The sequence below is a fragment of the Anas platyrhynchos genome, chromosome 1 (assembly GCF_047663525.1).
Source record: "Anas platyrhynchos isolate ZD024472 breed Pekin duck chromosome 1, IASCAAS_PekinDuck_T2T, whole genome shotgun sequence".
In the NCBI taxonomy this organism is placed as follows: domain Eukaryota; kingdom Metazoa; phylum Chordata; class Aves; order Anseriformes; family Anatidae; genus Anas; species Anas platyrhynchos.
In genome coordinates this window covers 203,576,181-203,600,833 of record NC_092587.1, presented here as the reverse complement: position 1 = coordinate 203,600,833, position 24,653 = coordinate 203,576,181, and the positions used below count along the sequence as shown (strand labels likewise).

Here is a 24,653-nt window from a genome sequence, read left to right as displayed (position 1 = left end):
CTCACCTAACCTCAGAAATGTGCACAAAGAGGTATGAACGGGTCCCTCTGACTCTGTTTAGAGCCAAAGGAGAAAGGAGAAACTTAATTCCCCTATTTCTGATGCCTACATGCTGAAAGTGATAACTTGATTTTTTTTTAGGGGGCAGGTGTGATGATTTTTCTTGAGCACCACACAGCTTCCCCCAGACTGAAATACTCTGTTATCAGATGCGACATGCTGGTGCGTGGTCTAGAGGTGGTAGGAAGTAGAGGCTCTGTGAGCTGTGCAATGGTTTTCTGCAAGTTTGACCCAACAAATGTTGTGAATTAATAGTGTGTGAGACAGGAGATCACCTGTAACCCTCCCTGGTCCTGCTGAAATGGAAATGTCTGATGCTGGTACCTGCAACACCTGATCAACAGGGAGAAGAAATAATCTCTACCATGGGAAGAAAATTATTCATAGCAGAACATTTTAGAGGTCTTCATGGGTTTGGTTTCTGAATGGAGAGCAGAGCTTTCTGCCAGGATGGGGGCTTCCCCCAGTGCTACAAGGATGCCCCCAAATCCCAGGGTTTAACCCATGGAGCTGCAAAGTCCCGAGGGCAGCTGTGGTCCTGCACAGGTGGGGATGCTCCCGAGGGTGCAAATTCACAGGACCCCGAGTGGCTGGTGGTGTCGGGAAGCTGCGGGTCCCTGTGGTGCCAGCCCTGCTCCAGCAGGGCCACCCCGAGCAGGGGGCCCAGCCCCACGTCCAGGCGGCTGCTGGAGATCCCCAAGGAGGAGCCCCCAGCCCCTCTCTGGGCAGCCTGTGCCAGGTCCATCTCCTTGGGGCTGGCTTTCCAGCTCCAACCCCCATGTCAGGAGCAAGCAGATGAGACGAAGAAATCCAACATTTTCATTAATAATAATAATAAAAGCTATTTAAACACAAAATATTCTTTTATTTGTCACCGAAGGCTACACACGGTCACTTCTGTCTGTTCGTTTTTTGTTTTTTCTAGAAGGTATCTACATCTGCACTTATTTACAGCCTGGTTGTATTTACACAGTCAAGAATACAGTATTAGAAACACAAAGTGTCGAGAAAAAAAATTTCTCAAAAAATTAGTTCCAGACTTCAGGAAAATTATTACACAGGGTAATGACAAGAGTCTCCAGTGCCAGGCTTGTAGATGCAGCTTTAATACAAAGTCCTCTGCTCAGGTGCAGCTGCATTAGAAGTCCTCACACAAAATAAACATTATTATTTTTTTTTAAGATAGAAAAGTGTGATTCTTTGATTGGTTATTTCAACAACATCCATGAACTGCCCAAAAGTCGTAGGTTTTTTGGAAAGTTCTATTGTTTGCTTGAACCGTTTTCAGCTCTGAGGAAAGAAAAAAAAATATATATGTGTGTGTATATATATATATTTTAGTTAATTTTCACTCGCGGTTTTCAATGCTCCCCTGCCCAGAAAGCATTGACCCTCAGCGTGGGAGTTAACAGTTGAGCCATGTACGACTTTGTCAGGAACACAAAGTTTTACGTTAATTAAAGGAAAGCAGGCAAGAGACACAGAAGGTTTCCCTTTGGTGGGTCATTTCGGGTAGCACAGCGTGGAAAAACACCGCGGGAAGCGGCCCCCAGGACACGCGATGCCCAGGAGCACCACGAGGCTTCCTGTCCCTGCGGGGGCTGCTGGAAATTTGCTCGACAGTAGCAAGAAATTTTATTTAACTGTACTGCAGGGATGAGGAAAAAAAATTAAAAAAAAAATCTTTTACTTGTTATAAAACTCAGGGAAATTCTTCGGTGTAACCGGGGGATTCACATATCTACATATTTAGTGATAGTAATAAAAAGAGGGATTGTAAGAAAAAGAGATGCTCGAAAGCATCCGGCATGGGATGGGGACGCTGTGGGACGGAGGACACCAGGTTCAGCCCAGCAAACCCCAGCCCGGCAGCACTGACACACGGCCCTTCGCCGCCGGCACGGGTGGGTAAAACAAATCGGATTTAACAAGCAAAACGATCTTTTTAGCTCCGTTATTAACATCACGGGCGCTTCTTTCTCCTCCCCGTTCGAAAAGCGGCTGAGTGAGTAACCGAGATCCGTGGCCCTGGTTTCAATTACGCAGAGATTGAATCGAAACAGACTGCTGCGCTGTAAATATGAGGGGGGCCCTCCCTGTAAATCGTAAAATTGAATTCTAAAATTTCATGTTAAGAGCCTTGTCTTTGCATAATGGATTGCGCTGCCATCTATCATGGTGACACTTACAAGTCACAGCTGAAAAAGTACTTTATTAGATTTTTTTTTTTTTGTGTGGATATTTTTTTTTAAACAATTTTGATTTATTCTGGTTACACTCTCCGTATAATAGACTGAGCAGAATCTCACCCGGTTCCCTACGCTCAATAAAGCAACTACAGATATATTACAGAAATCCCTCACTGCTCCTAACGTGCAGCCAGATGGGGGCTCGGAGCCGGCTCCCAATCATCCGTGGTTTTCAGACCCGAACCAAGCACCGGGCTCTGAACAACCTTTGTCTCATCAGCTCTCGCCTGGTATCGTTCCGATTCGTCGTGGCTCTGATCAATAGCCGTGCCGACACAGATATGATGAGCTGCGTGGTTCCCTCCGGTCACTGCCGCTCAATGATTTTTCCGAGCTCCAATTTTCAGCAGAAAGGGATAAAAAAAAAAATAATGAAGAGCTCGGAGGTAACAAACACTGGGGCATTTCTCGTGATGCCAAATTAGTTTTGGTCCTCTTCACTCAGGCTGAGCACGCGGGATGATCCTGAGATGCGGAGCCCCCATGGCACCAGCTTGTGTCTGGGTTTCTTCAAATGAAGGATGTTTTGGTCCCAGCAGCATTTATGGAGGGCTGAAGCTGTCTCCTCACCCACAGCTCACACTGGGATCCAGCGGTCAGGGATGCTGGAGTTTCTCCTCCAAACTGAGCTTGGTCCTAACCCTTCACCCAACCCTTCCAGCTGGAGACAAGCCCAGGAGTTCAAGGGAATTTAATCCAATCCTTTGCATTTTGAAGGGATGCGCTTTGGGGAATCCAGAAGATCTCGAAGTTGAGCCATGAATGTGCCTGAGGCCACTGTGACACTCTCCACAGCCATGATCACACACTTGACTGGCTTCCAGAAGCACATCCAGAGGTGGGATAAACGGGGTTAGCGTGGTGGGAGTGGTGCCCAGGACCTCCCAGCCTTCCAGAAATGAGGAACTGCTGTCCCGCTGCCCACAGGCAAAGCATGAAGGGTTGGGGAGCCACCATGTGGTCCTGCAGGGAGACAATCAGGGTTGCACAAGTGCTGGGAAATGGCTACGGGGCCAGGAGTTGAGTGGAAATGCTTGGGGAACAGCTGAGAGCAGCCCCTTGCTTGGCAGGGCATGGCTCAGCCCTCTTTGTGCCATCAGCCTCATCCCTTAAATTCCATGGGAAAACACAACAGGGTCCCCTAGAAAAAGGACTTTCCATTAACGGACAGGGAAATGCAGGGGTTCAAGGCTGAAAATGTTTGTTTCCAGTTTCACCACCCAAATCAAGTGGAAGGGGTGAAGCTTTCACAGAGGCTGAAGTTTCAGGAACAGAATCACAGAATCACAGGAGGGTTGAGGTTGGAGGGGACCTCTGGAGGTCATCTGGTCCAACCTCCCTGCTCAAACAGGGCCACTAGGAGCAGGGTGCCCAGAACCATGTCCAGAAAACATAGCAGACATCTTCAGGCAGGTTTGTATCCATCACCGGATGGCCGTCCCTTTTTTTTTTGGTTAAAGGCTTCGATAAGGAAACGAGCATCACAGATATATATGTATATACCCTTACATATATATTTTTTTTCCTTTTATTTTTGAGATACTGTCCACAGTTTCTGCACAGGGCGCAGGTCCAGGAGAAGACCTTCATGTTGCTGGTGGGCAGTCGCACCCTACGGGTGCTGGAGGATGCAGAGAGGTGCACCCCATGGTGCGGAGCAGGACGGCTCCCGGTTCCAGGGACCGTGAGACTCTTGAAAACTGGGAGAGCTCCTCCAAGTCACCAGCGTGTAATAACCTGAAGGGTCTGTAAGGCTGTAGAGGTGCCGTCTCAGGCTGGCAGGGTTCCAGCAGGAATGTTTCACGCTCGAGTCTCTTTCCGTGGCTGCGTGGCTTGCTCTTGCTCTGCTCCTCCTGCAACACGCGGATGGGGATGGGGATGGAAGCGTCGCTTCTCGCCGGAGCTACCTGGATGATGGGATGCACGCCGAGCTCTCTCCATGCCACAGGTCTTCAACATGTGTTTACGCCTTTCCTCCCAGCTTCCCATATTTTATTTATCTTTTTTTGGTCCACCTGGTTGAGGAGCTGGTAGGGGGGAATCTGTTCGTGGTGTACCCCAGTGAGGGGGAACTGGGGAGCCCTGGAAAGGTGATGCTGCCTCCTCCAAGTAGGTGGCAGCTGCTGGCTTGGCTAACACTGCCCCAGTCCCCACCAGAGCATCCTCAGGACAACCGAGGCTTGCCAAGAGTTGGATACCAGTGACACAGGCAGTGATGCCACGGCCTTTCCACCATCCCTGGCAGGCGGCTGCCCAAAACCACCGCTCCTTTGCCAAGGACTTGAGCTGGCCCAGGCTCTGCAGCTCCTCCCAGCTGGCTCTGCCGGAGCCCGATGCCCTTTCCAGCCCAGCTGCCTGCGATTCACGCCTGCCAAAGCTCTAAAGGTTGCATGCTGCAAGGGGTGGTGGGGAACACAGTGCTGGTTACAGCAGCAGCAACGCCATCCTTGCTGCAAGCAGGAGGGACCACCAGGAATTCAGGGCTGTACCGGTGGGTGGCCCCAAGATGGGTCAGCCCTGGGGCTCTGCAGCTGCCGAAATTACGGCCGTGCAGCCCGAAGGATTGGGAACTGAAGGAGGAGCAGTCTGCTGGGGGAATTTCCATCCCATACCTCCCTCCAGGCAAGCACCCGGGAACAGAGAGGCAAGGCAGGCAGAGCTGGCAGCCGGCATCTACGGGGAAACCGCGATAGCACCGGGGCTGCCAAAACTTTGCTGCTCGAGGAGCATGTGCCCAACATGCCTTGTTTTGGGGGCTGGAGCCTGCAGAGGAATATCGGGATGTGTTGGAGGATGCCAGTGGTGGTGGGCTGGCTCAGGGGTGCATTGCAGGTAGGGCACTGAGTGAAGAAACAGCCTTGGCATGGATTTGCACATCTCGGGTTATCTCTCTGCAGAACCAGGCAGCATAAAGTGAAGCGGATGGGGGGGAAAAAAAAAAAATCAGGACTGAGATGTTCTCAGAGAGACATGGTGAGAGCTCTTAGAGTCAGGATATGTGCACGTGTCAGTGTGAGATGCCTGTTTGGGACCAGGGCTGGCCAGCGGGGTGATGCCTCAGCCTGCAGGAACGGCCCCTTGCTACCACGGGGCTGCTTCAGTCAGGGAAGAGGATGCTCATCTCATCTCCTTGTTCCCTTGAATTTCAAGGACACTTCCAGAGCACAGAGGTTATGTGAATACAAATTACATTAGCATGCCATGTAACTCTGTCAGCAGTTTCTTATTAAAGCACTTGGTCCCCTCTGTAGTGGGCATTTCTAGCCAAGCTTCCCTTTCTTCACTGCTAACAGTCAACTGGGCTCTCCGTTAAATTCAAGCTCGTGTAAGAAACAGTGAGAGGGTTGATTCCAATATTCTCCTTCTTGTCCCACCACGCACAAGCTGTTGCTACTTATTAAACATTTTAAAATCCCTGCTGCCAAAGTCCCCTAGAGACATTTATCTGCCATAGTCATAAATGACTTGCCAGCATGCTACTCAAAACTGCGTTTCCCAGCCAATAAATACAAGCTCCAGAATCAGGAAAAGCAGGGTTTGGCTTGCTCTAATTTTCAGTGGTATGTCACTGGGATACTATAACTACTTTTAAATTCAAATCAGCTTCCTAAAAATTAACTGGTTTTATCAGATACAGCACAGTGGACTGTTAAACACGTAGCCTCGTGTACTGAAACACTATACATTTAATGAAGTTATGCCATTAGCAAATGTACAACATGGGTGCATTAAATCCACCTATAGAACAGCTCTACGTATGAGAGAGAGAATTTATTTTAGCTTTTCTCAATAGAGCAGGAGTCCCTTTCTTGGCTTTTGCTAGGTTTTAACTAAAACCAGGATTTGCGCACACACACAAAAACAAAAAGTATCTACTCTCATAATGAAAAAAGACTGATTTTTTTTCTTTTTTTATTCCAGTTCAGGAAGGAAGAGAATCATCTTGCAAGTTAATATAATCAGCTCCTTTGCCTCTATAATCTACTTCTGCTCAGCAGGAGCCCCCAAAAAACACTTTAAGTCCCAAGTGAAACGTGAAAACTACTTGTAAGGTCTCTTTTGAGGCACATGATTCGGACGGTCGGTCGCTTTCGGCGTTAAGGAATCAGTGTCGTCTTCCTTTTCCTTTCTTCCCAGGAAGAGCTCTCCAGCACGCCGTGGGCTCCCCATTTTTTGGGTGGAAGGCTATCTGTCCCTGCCCCAAACCAGAAAGGGTTAGGATGACACAAGTTAGCACAGACACCCATTTCGCACTTCACACCTACGGACGTACGTTGACGACTCCCCACTTCAAATTCCTCACAAAGGGGAAAAAAAAAAAGGACAAGAGACAGTAAATGTCACTGTGATCACACTACGGCAAAATATACCTTCTGTTCATTGCAAAAAACGTGTGAAGGCCAAATTAAAGGGGAAAAAAAGGATGTTGCATGAGTTACAGTGCAACCATATTATTCCTTCTCTTTCTATTTTCCTCCCCCCCACCTTGTTCAGTTTAGAAAAAGGATTGAGTACAACACAGTCAGGTAAGTGGCCACAAAAGAGTAGCTGTCTTTGGCAAGAAGTCACCGTATGGACCCTCTCTGTCACCTTCTGCCCATCTCGCTCTGTCTCATGAAGTGGATGTTGTTGGCGCTGTCTGAGAGTTCTGGGTACTGCTCCACTGAGATCACAAAATAGCCGTCGTAGCCCTGTACCCGGCCTGTGTTTAGCACTTGTTGCTTCTCCCCTTCTGTCCACGAGCGAATACCCTCCTCCCCATCCCGCAGTCTCTGCTGTTCTCGGGCCCAAGCTTGGGCGACGGCGCGCTGGCGGGCCAGCTCCAGGACGCGGGCCTTCTCCTCGTCCAAGGTGGTCCCGTAGCGAGTGTTCAGGCACAGCGCGCCGTACTGGAGCTGGATGTCCGTGTAACGTCTAGTCCTTCCACCCAGCACTGTGTTGATCTGGGACACCGTGACGTTCACGCCGTTCTCCAGGGTCCTCCGCCCGCCGCTGAGGCCCAAGATGGACAGGTCGCCCTCCGACGGCCCTTGCTTGATGAAGTAGTGCGTGTCCACCCCGTCGATGGTGAAGTGCAAGTTCTCCAGGTAATGGGCGTTGTTCAGGATGGCTGCGATCCTCCGCCCATCCTCGTTGGCCACACTGATAATGTCGGTGGCCACACGCCCGTCCTTCATGGCAAACTTGACGCCTTTGCCGAAGATGGAGCCTCCGGAGGCAAAGTTCTTGTTCTTCTTGACGTGCCGGCACCCGGCGATGCTGGAGCTGTAGATCCGTTCAAAGCGCTCAAGGGTGACAAAGGCCTTCAGCTGCTTCTGCACTTCACATTGGACCCCCAAAATTGACTGCGAACAGAGAGAAAAAAGAAAAAGATATGTTAGAAAGAGAAGCCTGATGACCCAAAGGTATTATTTTCCATGCTGGAGACCAGTTGAACATCTAATGAGGAGCTCCATTTTTTTTTTTTTTTCCTCATCAACTTTCTTCAGATTTTTAATTCTTTGTAGTGGAAGTGACATGTGCCAGGTTATTCCCCCTAATACTCATTGTTTCAATAAATGGAAGTGTATTTACACTTACAGATAGAAAGAGGCATAGGGAGAAAAGGAGTTTTTGCTTTAGTAGCGTGGGGGTCTCGTTTGGGCTCTCCCACCTGGCTGAGCTATTATTTTGTGCTGCAGCAATCTTTATCTGAAAATAAGAAATCACTCACAGAGAATTCGGTGGCCATTATGCTTTATAAAATGCTTTGAGGTTTCTGTGACAAAGTATGAAAATATCTGTAACAATTCCCTCTATTTTAACTTCGCCTTGCAACTCTTTGGGCCATTTTCAAAAGGCCTGCATCGCAGGTACGACCCTCGAAGTGGCCACAGCCCCTCTACATCCCATTTCAGCCTGGCCAAAGCAGGCTGTTCAAAACTCAAGGAGGGCCCTAAATCCAAATCCTATTTCCTGCAGACCCTCTACAACGTGCCAGGCTCCCTGAGCTAGGGCCTGCCATACCTGATGTTCGAGTTTTAGCTTATATTGAAGAAAAACTGCAGAGAGACAACAGCCTGGATCATTTGTAGTCAGGTACAATACAAAGTCACTTTTGCTGTTAGCGTATAATGGAGCAAGCACACAGCGAGTCAGCAGCTCATCATTACTGCAAAATGTCTTTGGAAATGCTCTCATCAATTCATGGCAGCGCAATCTTCTTACAAACCCTTGCTCATGAACAATTATTTGCTCAAATTTCACAAAAGCAAGAGGATGCTACGACAAAACTCTCCTGGCACTGCCAACGGCTGAGTTCAATAAAGTAATGACATCCAGGATTAAAAATAGGCTACAAAGAAAAGTTTGCTGCACTCCAATTATTTTGAGGAAATTTAACATCCATGAAGGAGATTGCCTTAAACAGTCCACAAGCTACAGGCTCACATCCTTCCCCGGCTGTAGGAAGACATTTCAGACAATGCAGACATTTCAGCATTGACCTCTTTACTACGACTTATGGTGAGGGAAGGGAGATGAACCCTCGCTTCCCTGGTAGCCGTTCCCAAGGAAGGGTTTCAAACCATTAGAGAAACAAAATAAAGCATCCTGCACTGTAACTTGCTCAGTGGTTATGAGCAGTTTTTGCTCTATAGAGTAGAAAACTATAAAAGAACAGAGGTACACAAGTTTAAGGGCGAGTGTTGGGTTTAATCAACATCGAAATACCTAAGACCCAAGCCTTACTTTTATTCAAAGTGCCAAGAAAGCTGCAGAAGCCCCCTTCCCTCCCCCTTTTGGTTGCTAGCATAGTTGCTGGAGCAGCCATAGGAGCTCTTTCTGGTTCTCCCCATGCTGCCTGTGGGGGATCTCACATACAGCCCAAAGAGCGATCTAATTAACAGTCTGATAGCTCCCCCACCAGCTGAACAAGGGCTCTAATTATGGAAAAGATGGACGTAATTAATGAAGATGTCACCGATGATGGACAGGGAGCAATTAGGCTTCTAGACTCCACGAAACACTTACAGTTCTGCATAAGTGCACATCGCACACCCTTCGCTAGGTATTTCATCTTAAGAGGTGTTTAAATGAGGATGTATTCCTCTCAGGTGCATCTCCTATGGGCTGACTCCAGGTGGTCCTTCCCCACGATCCAAGCCTGCCACATTGCTCTTCCATCTTGCTCAGTAACTTTTACAAGCAACGGGAAAAGTTCCTTCTCATTACTTGCACTGAATCATCATTTAGTGCAAGATCCTTCACTCAGGAATGTAAATCAGGTCTTCTGCACCACATTTCTGCGTCCTGTGGTCATTTATCTGTCGCCCTTCTCTATATATGCATTGCTATATTCACCAGAAGTTAAGTGGTCAGGGATCCCTAGAATTAATTAATCGTAGCAGCTACTCAATATCACCTTGGGTAAGTTGGACAGCACCAGGCATGGTTTGGGCCAGAAGGACATAGTCTGTAATATTGTGTTTATGCTGCTAAATGAGAGAAGCCTCGGCAGTGAGGTCTTGCACTGGACCATCCACACTGGTTAATTTTAATTAATTAAAATTAAATAAATTTATTTTCAGCTCCTGGTTTGGCTTCAGACCCCTCCAACTGCTGTCTCTGAATGGCCTCAAGTAGCACCGGTGGAGGTTCAGGTTGGCAATGAGGAGCCATTTCTGCTCAGCAAGAGCGGTCAGGCCTTGGGACGGGTTGCCCAGGGAGGTGGGGGAGTCCCCGTCCCTGGGGGTGTTCAAGGAGAGGTTGGACGTGGTGCTTGGGGACAGGGCTTGGTGGTGACATTGGTGGTAGGGGGATGGTTGGATCAGATGATTTTGAAGGTCTCTTCCAACCTCTATGATTCTGTGATTCTGTTATTACTCTAAAATGTTGGTTGGGAGTCTTCTGCTGACAACAGCTGTACAGTGACATTTACTGGGTGATGTCCTTGAGTTTGCCATTAATTCAGGAAGGACGGTAACCTGTTTGGCACATGCTGTGATAGGTACAACAGGCAACAGCTCTGACACGATCTACCTTCATCAAGCTCCACAAGCTCTGTCAAGCTGGGACCCTCTGGCCTGAGGTCAAATTTTTTGATTTTCAACTTCATGGTCAAATTCCCAATAAATTTGATTTTAGATCAGCAATTGTCCACTACAAAAGGTAAACCAAAATTTTAAAGTCTTTTTTACAATTTATGACCCAATAACAGAATACATGACCTTTCCTTTATCTAATAACAATGCTGCCTTCATGACATTATATGAAGTCATACAATTTCCACAGCTCCACTGCTCATCTGGATTTCATATAGAAGGAAAATAAGCAGCACCCACCCTCTACTGGCATGACTTGGCGGTTTAATGGCTTACACATGAGCTAACAGCAATGGCACTGTCACTTTTTGCCTCAGGACACTCAGACAGGACGTGAGGCCAACTGGCTTGTTGGTTCTCTCAGCCTCTACCCAGGACACATCTCCTCCTCTGTACAGGGAAAGCATTTCTCTTGTTGCATGGGCAACAGTAGGGCTGTTACTGGCACTGCTCCTGGTGGCTAAGACAGAGGTGAAATGATGGATCAAAGCCACAGAAATGGGACCTTCTTCACCTCTAGCTGTATGCCCACTGTAGGTGGAAGTTTTGTGAGGCTGGGGGCTGGATCCACCTTTGCTGGCAAAGTAACTGGGTAGTACTTGTCAATCTGCGGATGTCCCAGCCTTCTGTGTACCTGCTTCTCACACTTCAGTGTTGGCTTCAGGACTGATTCAGTTGCCCATAAACCCATACACTGATGTCTCCTGTGATCTGAGATGCTGCAGAGTGCCTGCAGCTTCTTTGTGGAGCAGTGAGAAACAAAAGCTCTGGGTGATTTGTGCCCTGCTGGACACCAAGTTCACAGGCAGGGGCCTAAATTTAGGTGTCTCCATCTAGAAAAAAATCACACCCAAAAGGTCTTTCACTGGGGATTGGTTACAGGCCTTCTAGATAAAGGCCTTTTTTTTTATCATAACATCTCCCCATCTTTTGTTTTGTAGTAGAAGCTGTAATACTGAACATCTCTTAACTATTATAATAACTAAACTCTGTTATCTGCAAATAACTCTGTTATCTTGAAAACGAGCCCGCAATCACTTTGAAATGACTTTTTGAGTGCATTTCTTTGATAAAACAAAATGATATTTGGGAACAGCATTTTTTTTATAAAAGAAAAACAAACCCATCCAACAGTAGAAAAAAAAACACACCAAATTCAGGCAAACCAGGGCACAGCTAGCTTTGTATGCTCTGCTGTGAATATACAGGGGGGAGGCAAACATATTGCGCACAGTTCAAAGAGGCAGTGTATCCCTGACTTTGCAATTACCATTTCTGTTTCATCTTAGAACTCATTTTAATGAACTGGTAAGGAAGAGAAACAAAATTTTCATCCAAGGCTGCAGTGGTGTATAGTATTCTCTAAAAAATGCCACTGCTTTTAGCAACTGTAAAGGAAGGTATCCATAAAACCAGCATTAAGGCAGAAAGAGGGGAATTCATAGTTGTTTTATTTCAATATTTGTTCTTAGATGTGAGTGACAAATAGGCTGGGTTTGTTTTTCCTCACAGACTCTTTTAATCAGATGTCCTTAGGTGACATTTCACTTTATCTAGTAACAACCCATTGGAGAGAAGAGAACGACCTTCATCATTTCTTTCCTGCTGCACAGAGCTCGAGAGAACGGCACATTACAGAGCTCTCTGAATAGCCTCTTGCATTTTGCCTGCACCTCTCGAGGATTCGAAATACCATCGCCAGATACTATCATCTGTTGTTTTTAAATACCGCCTTCCAGTGTGAGACTGCAAGCTTTAATTTCCCATCAAGGATCCAAGATGTGAAATACGTGAGTACGTTTCCAAGTTTCTCTCCATCCCCTGCCGCTATACACAGATAGGTGTTTCTCCAACTACCATATGGGTTACAACGTGGAAAGCCACTTCCAAAATACTTGGCCCAAGCTACCCCTTCCTTGCCTTCAAAATTCTCCACCGTTAACTCCCTGCTATGGATGCCCTCTCTCATGGTGAACCCCTCAGGATGTAGCTCCCAAGGTCTGCCCAAGAGCTAGGACACCTGGTGGAGGGTGGCTGGGGGGACACCCCACATTGCTAACTCTTGGGTTTGGAGGACAGGTCTCTCCTCCATCCCACTCATGCACACAGCTCTGGGGGGATAGCTAGGTTGAGCTCATCACGCAGATTTCCATCTGTGGGGAAATAAAAGGATTTGCCTCCTTTTCCTGCTCTTCTTTTTTCATAACGCCTCAGGAGCTTAGTGCCTTGGAGACTTCAGCTCTTCCCCAACATCAGATGAAGTAAAAACTAGCCAAAAGGTTCACAAAACATAGCTGAATACATGGAGAGCGTGATGGCCCATGCTCAGGACGAAGCACCCCCAAAGTGAGGATGCTCTTGCTGAGTGATGAGCATTGTCAAGAGCAATCCCTCAGAAGGGGAGGAATGTCCTTGGGACATTTTCTTATGGGAGGGACAGAAGCGTAGTTAATGATATGATGTAGCTAATGTTAGAAGCACTGATTCCAAAACATCCCTTCCTGCAAATAGAGCTCTTCTGGCTCTGGCAATTACCTGACAGTTCAATAAGACAAAAGGGAAAGGGGGGAAAAAGGGAAAAAAGGAGAAATTGCATTCAGGTGCAGCAGCTCCACAATATGCCAGAGGTCACCCAGAGTCCCCTGGTGGCCAATAACACTGAACTTGTTCAACAAACAATTTAGTGACAGGCTCATGGACACAGGGGAGAAGGGGGGGAAAAGTGCCACACAACAGAGTATTGGATTTTAAATGTCACTCCAGAGCTGCAGGGGGTTAGTGCAAAGTTTATGACATGCTGGCTGTTTCGGAGCTGGTGGATGCCCACAGCCAGAATTATCTCTCCCATCTTCCAGCCCTGCAAGGCAAGTCCCGACAATGTTTTGGAAGGAGATGCCAGGCCCCTCTGGTTATGCACTCCGAAGAGATACGATGCAGCCAAAGGAGTTAGTTGCTTTGCTGCTATGCTCCTGTTATTCATTCCTCTCCGATAAAAGAGCTGACTCAATCTGCTGGGCCATGGCTTTGATCAGCGGAGCCAGTGGAGTAATTCAAATTTCCTTTGGTCTATTACAAGGGGCTGTGTGACCCAGAGAAACCAGGGATCGGAAGAGGCAGAGATGAGAAAGCTGTGGCACATCATGCAGTGAATATCCCCGGATTTCAAACAGAATGGGCATTGTCTGGTGCCTTGTCCAGGCTGCTTTTAAATGATAAAAGATCTGCAGTTTCTTCCACGTGCTCTGGAAAGGCATTCCACAGTTCGATCAATCTCATTAAACAAAAATATTTCCCGAACTTCCATTTAACTTTGTTTAATTTTGTCATTTGTTTTGGGAGGCTTTCAAAACTTTGCATTTTATTCCACGTGCTTCGTCAACAGATACGGGGAGAACTGGTACGACAGAGGGCTGAATCCTGTCTGGGAGTGTGTGTGTGTGGCTGGAAGGGCTGGGAACAAACAGAACTGCACGTGAAAAATCAGCGTTCAACGCATGGATAGGTTTAGGAGAAAATGGATCGTATGTTCAGGTATAAAATGAGAATGAATTTAGTTTATGCAAATACATGTCTACATTATGCTGTCTGTGACAGAAAGGAAGGGAACCCTGCTCTACAGTATTTGAGAGCCACTTGCTATCACAGCATGATCCTGCAACTGTAGACTAAAATAAAAATGCTCCTGTTTTGTTGCTGTCATAACACAGGGGAAGAAAATGAAACAACCTGCAATGGTTAAATTCCGCTTTCAACGTTGTGATTGTAAAGTGACTCATCTGGAAACACCACAGCTGCATAAAGCCCTTATTTACCAGGCAGGTCCCTGCACAGACCTCGCTGCAGCTTCTTGGTTTACAAACCTGAAGGGGACAAGGAGACTTCCTTTTTATTGCTCATTCAGGCAGATTCACCTAAAATGGGTGGCTGGAAGGGACGGCTCCTTGGTTTTATTTCCAGCTCCCGTATAAACAAGTGTCAGACTTCATCTCAAGCTGCCAATTAAATTATTTGGCTATTCAATAACCATAATAAAAATACTGAAATGATATAATAATATTATTATTATTATTATTAACATCTGAGTGTTATCATCTACTGTACGTAATAATTTAAAGACAATCTTTGTGCGGTCTCTGAGCGAGCCTTCCCTGTTTGCCTCCTCCTGTACGGCTTTGCCTGGAGAGACTGTCACATCAAAGCGGGGGAAGAATCCCGAGGCTATTTCTCATTACAGAAATCATCTCTGGTAGCATTTCATTGTTTAATCCGAGGAAGAGAGAAACAAAAGAGAAGTGTCTGAGCTCCAAAACACAACCGAGTTACTGTGGCGTAATGGTTTTCAAGCATCAGCGCAGCCATGGTAGCAAAAGGCATCGTTCTTTCCGTCTGCTTCTATTATAAAGTGATATGTCTTAATTTAAATCTCTCTTGTTGAAGTCGAAGCTGGTACATTTTAGCTTGTCTTCCCTGCAACTGTGAGGCTGAGTACCGAGGCAGGGCTGACACACGACTATGTAATTAATTCACAGTACCTTGTTCATACCTCTGAGTGATACCTTGGGGCTGGGGAAATGTGACACTGTATTTTACCTGCTGGGTTAATAATTTGTGTACAGGACCTCAAGAATCCACCGCAGGACAGTGGGATTTCAGTAAAGGCTTAGATAAAGAGCCTAGGAAGGCAGCTGGGATCAGTTCCACTTGCTACCATTATCATTTTATTAGCAGAAGTGTTAAGAGCACATCCTGATCTCCCCAAACAAATTGGTGCCTCACAGCTCTCGCAGTATTTGAATATACAACAACAGCAAGCAGGAATCTATATCCTAAAGAGAATTCAGACTGGAGAGATAAAACAACCCCAGAATAAAATCAGGCTAGGAGAGGAAAGAGTATCCTGAGAGGGAAATGACTGTTTTCAAGGTCGTACAGCTGATAAGCAGTAGGGCTGGGAGTAACCCAAGGCTCTCAGACCCCGACCCAGTGTGCTAACCTTTAACAGTGCTGCCTCCACCTTTCAGCTGAATAATTCCCAACAGGAAGAGACGGAGAAATGATTGGGCTGTAAAAGCTTTTTCTTGCCAATTTTATCATTGCATTTTGTGCTAGCATCTGCCAAAGTGGCTTGTGATGCAGGCCTGTTTTTAAAAGCAGGACACAGTGGTTTGGGATTAAAACCCCTCAGGTAAAATGAAAGTTAACTATCAGCTAAAACTTCTTTCTGGAGAAACCCACTGTAATGCAGAACAATTTCCTAGGGAAGTGCTGTGACTTTTTTTTTTTTTTTTTAAAAAAAAAAAAAGGTATTTTAAACCAGACTGAATAAATTAAAAAAAAAATATATAAAAAATCTGTAGAAAATGATGCTGTATCAAGGTTTTCTTTCATTTGCTTCCAAGAATCCTTGGTGCAAAGGCCAGGACCTTTGTCTGCAGTATGTGGTAGTTCTCTCTTGTTTGACGAAAAAATAGTAATGCTCCATCAGTAATGCTCACTGAGTGACTACCAGAAAGTATCACAGGAATAAACACAGGGGCAGTAAAGATTTTACGACTTGATTATTCGGTGAGATTTCATTACTGTAATGGGGAGAGACAAGCTGCTTTGGGTCAACTCCCTCTTAACCTCCCAGCACATCTGGAAGAACACGCTGATGGTTATTTACAAAGACCCCAAGTGGATACTTTGCTGATCAGGATATGAAATGCAGCATGTAGTTGCATGGATCACCTTGCTGTTGTCCCATTCTTGGGTTTTCATCTGCGTGTGGATAAGCTCATAGGATGGCTCCATGGCGTCCATGTCTGGCTTGGGGTAGCCGGGGATGACGTTGTGTAGCTGGAACCCAAAGGTGAGGAGCCAACTGTTGACATCTGGAAAGGAAGAGAAGCAGAAATCAGATTATCTGGTCTCTCAAGCAGGGTTGCCTAGGCAAATGGCACAGATGAGGACCCTACAGTGCCTGGCACTTTAGCAGTCTGGCCACAACGATTGCTCTGTACTCTATGTGAAGAGAGCAAATCTTAATGGCCCTTGAAAGAACTGCGTGCCAAGGCTGGGCAAGTCAATGACTTTCCACCTCCAAGCACAGTCCAAATCTCCACTTTCCCAGCTTTAAAACTTTGGCAGTGACCAAATGGCTCAAATTAAAGCCAACTCCATGGCTGTTCTACATCAGCAGCCACGAGACACTGCTCTAAAGTGACAGAGGAAAAGCACAGGAACAAAGATGCACTAAGAGAAATTGAGATGCTGCAGCTTAACTGGAAGTGTTTTCCAGCTCTGCAGTCAGCTCTGAATATCTCAGCCACAATACTTCTCTTCCTGAGGCCTCTCAAAGCTTTGCAGTGAGCCAGAATACCAGGACATCCAGGATGAACAGCAGTTTTGGTGCAGATGCTCAAGGAAGAGGCTCTTTGCTTTTTGCAAGGCGTTTCCACTTCACTCCCTTGTCATTTTTAAGAACACGTAGTTTGAGCATTACACCAGTGTAAAGTCATGGCATCTTTTACAGTGACGTGAAATCAGCTACCACACAAGCTACCTGACAAGGTTATTTGAAAGGGCTAAATAAAAGGGGACACAGACTGTTCTCAGACTGTAATGCCACATCCACACTGCCGGATTCTTTTCTGTCCCATAACACAGCAGCCAGCCTGCCAGGCTACCTACAGGGATACAAAATCACTTTGCTCAGGCACTTTTCATAAACCCCTTAGAAGAAGTCCTTGGATGGTGAGAACACTGCTGGCTACAAGCCATAAACCATTGTCTTATGCAAAAGAGGGATTGTTGGCACTAAAGGGGACATGATGGAAAACCAAGGCATTTGGGATGTTGAGGATTAGACTGGGGGAACATTCTTGTATTCCTTTGACAGAAGACTACAACATCTTCCCTAATTTGCAAATTGCAGAGCTATTAGGCATAGCAGCTAGATGTTCTCCTGCTGGAGGAAATAACGACGTGGCTGGCTAACTCCTAGATCTGCTTGGGATCAGCATCGCTTCCCCACTTTAACTTTGGAGCATTTGATGATCTCACCTTGTTTGCCTTTGCTGGACTCTAGAGAAGGACACACCTGCTCCAGTCCCCGAGCAATATGGTGTGCATTTGGCACACACACAGCAATTGCAAGAAGAAGGAAGATATGGAGGTAAAGTTTAACTAATATCAGCTCCCAGGGGTCTTGCGTGTTTTGCGTGTAACTGGGGTGGTGTTGGTGATTGCTCTGTTTCAAGCTGGATGTGCAAAGGGCTTGTTTTTCATTTCGCTAAGCTGAATAAACACTGCTGAAACAGTCTGAAAACAGGATCAATTCAAAGAATCAAATGTGCGGATTTGAATATTTTTTTCTTTGTCCCCTATGGGCCTGAATGAATGTTCTGAAGAGCTGGTCAGAAGAGAAATTACAGATGCAAATGGCAAGAAAGGCACTTCCAGATGACTGGAGGACCAGAAGCCAAACAAACACACTATCTGATGCTTGTTTTCTTGCAGGCCAAAATGTTGAGATTGGGCAGATGTCCAAAAAGCCCTTGCAATAATCCATGTGGAAGGAGGAGGGTTTCTGTAATAAAAACACTTCTGTTCACTCAACGTACAGATTGTTTTTGGAGTGTCTTTGAAACAGAGAGGTTGGGGGGGAGGGGAGGAAATTAATCGGTTCTCATTCTCGTTTGATTATCTCTTTGCTTAGCGCTAAGCCAGCCTGCTTCCAAACCCCTCTCATGTGAAGCGAGGACCTTTGATGTCCATATTGTGGACCAGGTGGTCAGGAGAACAAAGGAAAACTGTGAAGGTCGGCATCGGTGCAGGAATCATTTTCCGAGCACTTCACAAATGTTAGAAAGGAGACAGAGCAGGGATGCTGAACAGCAGAAAAATATGTACCATGTCTGGAGAGATTCATGACAGGGTTTTTTTTGGTACTGCTCAGGAAACTGACTTTCAAAACATTTGCAAACAGGAGCTTGTTCTTTTTGGGAAGAGGTGTTGGAATACCCAGCACAACAACAACAGAAAACCCACACCCCAAAACCCACCACAGGAGGAAGGTGTGGAGCTGAGAAAACAGAGGGGAAAATATTAATTTGCCAAGAGGCAGTGACAACTTTTTTGACAGAAAAGTACATTCCACATCACAGAGTTTTTTTTCAGCTACAGTAACCCTGCCAACACATTTCACAGTAAATTCATTTGAGGGCAAAGAAAAAGAGTGCTTAATGCAGACACATGTAATGGAAATGTCAGTTCAATCCATCAGGATTGCTGAAGCTGGCAGCAGAGCTCTGTGCCATGAAGTGTACAATCGCTAAAATACTCATGTTTAACAATGGGCCTCTCAAAACATAAATACCTGCTCCTCCTGCTCTCCCCTCCGCCTGCCTCCAATTTGTACCCACGAGCTCAGAAACCTGATATTTCGAGACCAAAATGCTGCTCGCCTGTGTCCTAGAAGCTGAGCTCCCCTTAAGAACAGCAGGTGCTGGGGTAGGGAGGGAGGGACGGAGTGGTTCCCTGTGCCAAAATCTGGGCAGATGTGGTTGTGATGACAAGGACACTCTCATCACCCACCCTGAAAGCTTCAGCAGAAAGGAATGGCAGAGCAGCAGCCAAGTATCACGACACTCATCCCATATCGTGATGTGTTTCTGCCATGCACAGGGTGCAAGTGGGAAGGCAGAAACTTAAAACACGAACTTGGGCTCTGCATTCTTTTAAGACTAGAAATTGAATTTTTAAGATGATGGAAAAAGTTATTTGGTGCATATAAAACATGAAAGTATTGGATTTGGGCGTCTTGACGTTATCATCAAAGCTGGGTGGGAAACGGTTTGCTTGATCCAAGACAGCATTTGAAATTCTGTCCTGTCTGAACTTGAGCAGAAAAATAAAAATCTGTTAATATGTCATGAAGTGACTGTTCAAATACTAGACTACTTCAAGACTACAATTTGGTGTTAAGATGTTTCGTTTTGATTTTGACTTGTTAATTTCTCTTTTCCAGTCTTCTATAACTAGTTTATAATTAATTTGAAAAGGTTGAAACTGAAAAAGGATTTTTTTTTTCTTTCACATTATTTTGGAATTTGTCATTTAGATGATTTTGAGAGCTGTTTGCAACATCTCTGCTGAGAAATCTCTCAAGCTCAACACTCTCCCACAAACAAATTCCCTTTTGACAAATGAGCATTTTCTGATAGGAAAAGTTATCTCAAAATATTCCCTGCCAGCTTTAATTATCAGAGTCAGGCCAACACACAGAGTCTTAGCCTGCATCTTTTGGCATAGTTTACTTTCCTCATGGCATCATCTTCCCAGCTCTGGACAAAACAGCTTTTCATCTAAACAAAATACAACCTAATGCTTATGATTATTGCAGGAGAATTTGAAAGCATGAACCTTAATGGCTGAAAAAACAAGCTGAATGAAACAATATGGGATTTTTATTTCATAACATTTTTTTTTTTTGCTATTAAGCCACTCTCATAATTTAGGGGAATGCAAATATTGTTGTATATGGGAAAGTTGTGATAGACGCAGCAGGTTTTAAAATTATTGGTATCTCCTCAAGAAGTATGCACATTTGATTTGTGACTGTCGCCTGGTTTTGCAATGATAATTATATGGAAAAAAATCCCAACAGAACAGTACTCTAAAATGTTACTGCCAGTGTTGCACGAAGCATGAGTGTAGGATGGACATTTAACCTCCAGAATGATTTTCTGTATAAAAAACATACATAGAGATCATGTTAACGCCATTTTATGAAGTCTTTGGGGAAGCAGTTCGGAGGTTATGTCAAGCTGTGGGGGACATATGCCTTAAAACCTGGCCTTTAAGTCTAAAGCACTGGCTTTTTATTGACATTTAATAGAAACTGTTAATTCTGTTGGGCAGATTAACTCTGAACTACATCGTTACTGTTGTGTGCTCTGAAATGGCTGACAATGATAAAAGGTTTAAGTTGCTGCTGCCATTCTGCTAAAACAAATCTGCATGTCATTTGTTTAGTTGCAAATAAATCTCTGGGCAAAACTGTGTAAACAGAGCTGCCCCACCACAAAGAGAAAGGATATTAGGACGTTAATTGGTAGCTAAACTTGGGATATCCGAGGAAACAAACAGCTGGAAGCAACATAAAGAGTTTAAATACCAAGAAAGTGAAAAGGAAGCAAGTTTGGGAATTAGAATCTCAGTCTATGCTAATGAATTAAACATGCCCACGACCACGCTCCGACATAGGGGTCAACTGGCAAAGAAAAGCTTGTGTCCATTGTGCTGAACACTGGAAAACCCCATTGTGACAAGGATATTGAGAGGATCCTACTCACTGATGGCAAGCTAGACACCAGTTTGTGAATATATTAATCAATTTAAATGTCTTACCTGTCATATAACATTTGATATCCTGAGAGTTGCTAATGGGGTTGTTGTTTTTGAACATATACAGGTTGAAAGGCATTATGTTATTGCTGCTCAGGTGCTTCCACATATCATGGTCCGGACTCGTCCATCGACCTGCTAGCACATCGTAGTCTCTCCGTCCCATGTGGATAAGCTTTGTGAGGGGGTCGTACAGTCCTCCGTGGTAGCCGATGATGATCTGGAAGTTGGGATTGGTGTCCATATAGATCTCCCCATATGCTGTGTATAATATCTGTTTAATCATTAAGCCAGTCCCACTGAAGACAGCCAGAGGAGTGCCGATGTTATCGCAGGCTATGTAGAATTCATCGCCGCTGCTGAGCTCCATTGCAAAGAGGTGGCCTTGGAGGTCATAATAGAGGGACGTGATCTCGGAGCTCGAGTGGTTGTACAGATGGGTGACCTTGGTTGGGTTGGTCAGGTCTGCGTAGAAGAACTGCAAGTGGTGGCCATGGCTGGTTTTGCTAGAAACTCTCCTTCCTAGGCCATCGTAGCGGTATTTCACGCTCCACCCACTAGCTTTGTTGTAGGCTTTGATGAGCAGGCCAGCTGAATTGTATTCAAAAATATCATTGCCTCTTTGCTTCAGGAAGCCATCCTCGTCCATTTTGTACTGCACATCCCCCAGTCTAGTAATCCTATCCCTGAGGTCGTACCTGAGTGGGGTAAGGCGGGCGCTATTCCCCGGACTCAGCAAATGGAGGTTTCCATTTAGGTCATAGCTGTAACGCCAGAGTGGTTTGTCGTTGATAGACACTGTCTGCAGCTGGCCATCGGCATCATACTCATAGGAGTACCTGGTGGTGTTTGCATAAGGGCCAACCTTCAACTCTTTCTTTACAACTCTCCCCATGTTGTCGTACTGCACGGTCATCCAGTACATGAGCGACCGAAATATCTCGTACTGGACCTCCTTCATCCTGCCATAGGCATCGAAATGTTTGGTGTGAGTCATGACAGCGGTGGTGATAATCTGGTTGATGTCATAGTAAATGACTCCGAATTTACCAAATTGCTCAGTTTTGCCTGATACGTCATCGTACCTGTAGAGATCGATGGGTAAAGGTGTCTCGTTGATGACTGCTTGCATGCTGGTCACCCGAAAGCTGTTGTCATAATTATAGTCAAAGCGTGCATTCACCATGCCTTCCTCAGTGAAGCGGAAAATCTGCCGGTCAATGAGGGGCCCTATCTGTCTGTACCTGATCGTACACGTGAACCCTTCATTCTGCAAGTTTATCGTCTTCAGCATGCCAGCAGTTTCATCATAGGTGAAACTGATCTTTGTGGTGTCGTAGAGCATCTCCGCCAACTTGGACAACTTTCCATACTTGTAGATGACACGTCTCCCTGTCCCCAAGTACAAAGTGTGGAGCAGCTGCTCATCCTCTGTGAAATCCTGAATTACTGAGGCGTTGCCTTCTGGGGGTCGGTAGATGTTCCTGTAGTAGCCGATGGAACGGATGGTTTCTAAAGTCTGCCGGGCAACATTGGGCATGGTCACAGACGACAACCGGTCATTCTTATCAAACTCGAAGATGTACTGCCTCTGGCTGTGAAGGAGCAGCACCATGGACTAGGTGGGGAAGAGAAAAGAATAAGTTTTAATCCTTGTTTTCAGGCAAAATCATTCTTAACTCTAAAAAAAACCTGCAAAATTCTCCATTCAAAAAAAAAATAATAAAAATAGGGCAAGTGAGATAAGTCTGCACCCACAGGATGAAGTAGTGGTAGCATGCAGCTGCATGGCCCATCAAGCATCCCCAAGTAGGAGCAAGTCAAAGGAAGAAGCAGTTAGTGCAGTGAAGGTCTAAGTTTAGAATGCTCAGTTGTTCGGATCGATACCGTGTAGCTGTCTCTTCCCAAACTCTCCTTGTCAATAGCTTCTACAAACTAACTAAATAAAGCTGATAGAAAGACCAAAGAAATGCTTGAAAAAACACCTTCCTGAAGCTGTTCAATGCCCAATTAACTCGGTGTGTCTATGTGTCGTCTGTTACTGCCTTAGAAACTTCTGCCCACGTGCGTATTCGTTGTCAGTGTTTTTTTGCATGTAACTGACAATCACACAGATTGTATAATACAAGGTGCAACTCAATACTTTTTGCTTTTTCAAAGCCATGTTACTGCAATTTCCTTAAGCTATTGTAGGGATAGGCTCTATATAAAACTTATGAATATCAGCCCCAGGTATGCAAGAAGGGGATCTACGGGACACTGAGTAGTGTAACAACAAATGGTAATACCCAGAAGAAATTAAGTCCCATGCCAACTTACACAATGAAGACTATAGAAACCACTGCAAAGTGTTTACAACAGTCTGGCTGGATTTGTGCCTTGTGCTTTTCATTATGTGTATTTCCTATGAAACAAGAATAGGCTACTCAGAGAAGGGAGGATGTTATACTATATGGGTTGTTTTCACATGGAAAATCCTAGTAGAAATGCCTACTGTTCACTCCTTTGACTTTATCTGCAGATATTTTATATTACAGCTAGATCAGCAAAGGAATGTTGTGCTTAAAAATCAAATGCCAGAGCTCTACAGCATTAAGACATGCTCTCAGTGTGACTGGGAAAGAATACTGCCCCCAGGGGAACTTTCCATGGTATTTTCAACTGCTCTTTGGGTGGTGTGGCACCAAAGTTTCTATATGCATCTTAGTGCAAGCAGAATCCGCTTGAAGAGGAGTATTGGATTATAAGGATCAGTAATCAGCTGCTGTGAAGTAATGCAGCCATGCTAAAGTCAAAGATGTGAAGATCTTTGACACCAAATGCACCATGAGTGAGAAGTCAGTAGGAGGACTCCCACCTTCTCCAGGTAAGTGTAGCTCCAAGATTTGCCATCAGCAAAGATCCTGGATGTAATCCTGCCAGACTGATCATACTCCATCCTCTCTGACATTGTGCCCCGCTGGATCCCCGCGATGTGTCCTCCTGGGGAATAGGTGACGTTGACCCCATTCAATCTGCTGCTGGGTGACCAGAGGCTGGGCCTCCCCGCCTGGTCGTAGAGGATGCGGAGCGTGAACTTGCGGTGATCATCATAGATCTTCTCTGTTCTTGTCACACGATCGAAGTCGAGGGACAGCAGGTTTCTGTTGTGGACCTACAAGAGCGAGACAAAGAATTAGGAAGCTGGAAACTGTTCTAGTTACCAAGCCTAGCCTTGTTTCACCAAAAACCTCTTTATATCACACTGGAGACTATCCAGATCTTCATTGCCTCTGGATAAGATTTTCAAAACCAAGTGTTGGCCTAACCCTACTTCTTGACTTCAGTGAGGACAGAGGCAGAAAACCCGTGGGTACTTCTGAAGCATCACCACGGAGGATTAATATTGCTAATATCCCAAACCTAGGCTTAGGACTGGTACAGCACATGAGGTATGGCCCTACAGAAGATGTCATAATAAATTGTTGCAAGGGATATTTGCAAGATTGCTTATTAAATCTGGGATATAGAAACTTTTTGCTTTCATGGACATAAAAAAAATATTAGTTTTAGAAAGAAGATGAGTGTTGTGTCAATATAGTTGAAAGTTGAGTTTTTCTCTGAGTTTTTACCACATGCACTGGAGGTGAAGCCTTCCACCTGGGATGAAATATGGAGGCTTTGACCACTGTAGATGTTACGTAGACCAGGGACTTTTTTGTGAGAGCTGGAGTTTTAGCTTCATTGTCCTGGGGTTATTCTGTGTTGCATAATTACACTCCTGTTACCTCCACTGCCTCTGCATTTCCAAAGATCAAAGGTATCTACTTCAAAGGTAGGAGCAGGAATACATTTTCATTCAGGGATTGTAGCACACAGCATTACAAAAAGGACC

The 24,653-nt window shown here is 45.5% G+C and overlaps 1 protein-coding gene across 17 annotated transcripts in view; it reads right to left on the bottom strand.

Annotated features, from left to right (window-relative positions):
* Window positions 1-904: 904 nt before the first annotated feature.
* The window catches only part of TENM4 (teneurin transmembrane protein 4), a 1,639,674-nt gene continuing 1,615,925 nt past the window's right edge, over window positions 905-24,653 (bottom strand). For all 17 annotated transcript variants that reach the window (XM_072032862.1, XM_072032864.1, XM_072032863.1 and 14 more), the window contains 4 exons: window positions 23,637-23,933; window positions 20,783-22,397; window positions 16,121-16,263; window positions 905-7,654 (listed from right to left, as the gene is read on the bottom strand). In XM_072032862.1, coding sequence (XP_071888963.1) covers window positions 6,896-7,654; window positions 16,121-16,263; window positions 20,783-22,397; window positions 23,637-23,933 — 2,814 coding nt within the window. In that variant the 3' untranslated portion in view covers window positions 905-6,895. The remainder of the gene's footprint in view (window positions 7,655-16,120; window positions 16,264-20,782; window positions 22,398-23,636; window positions 23,934-24,653) is intronic.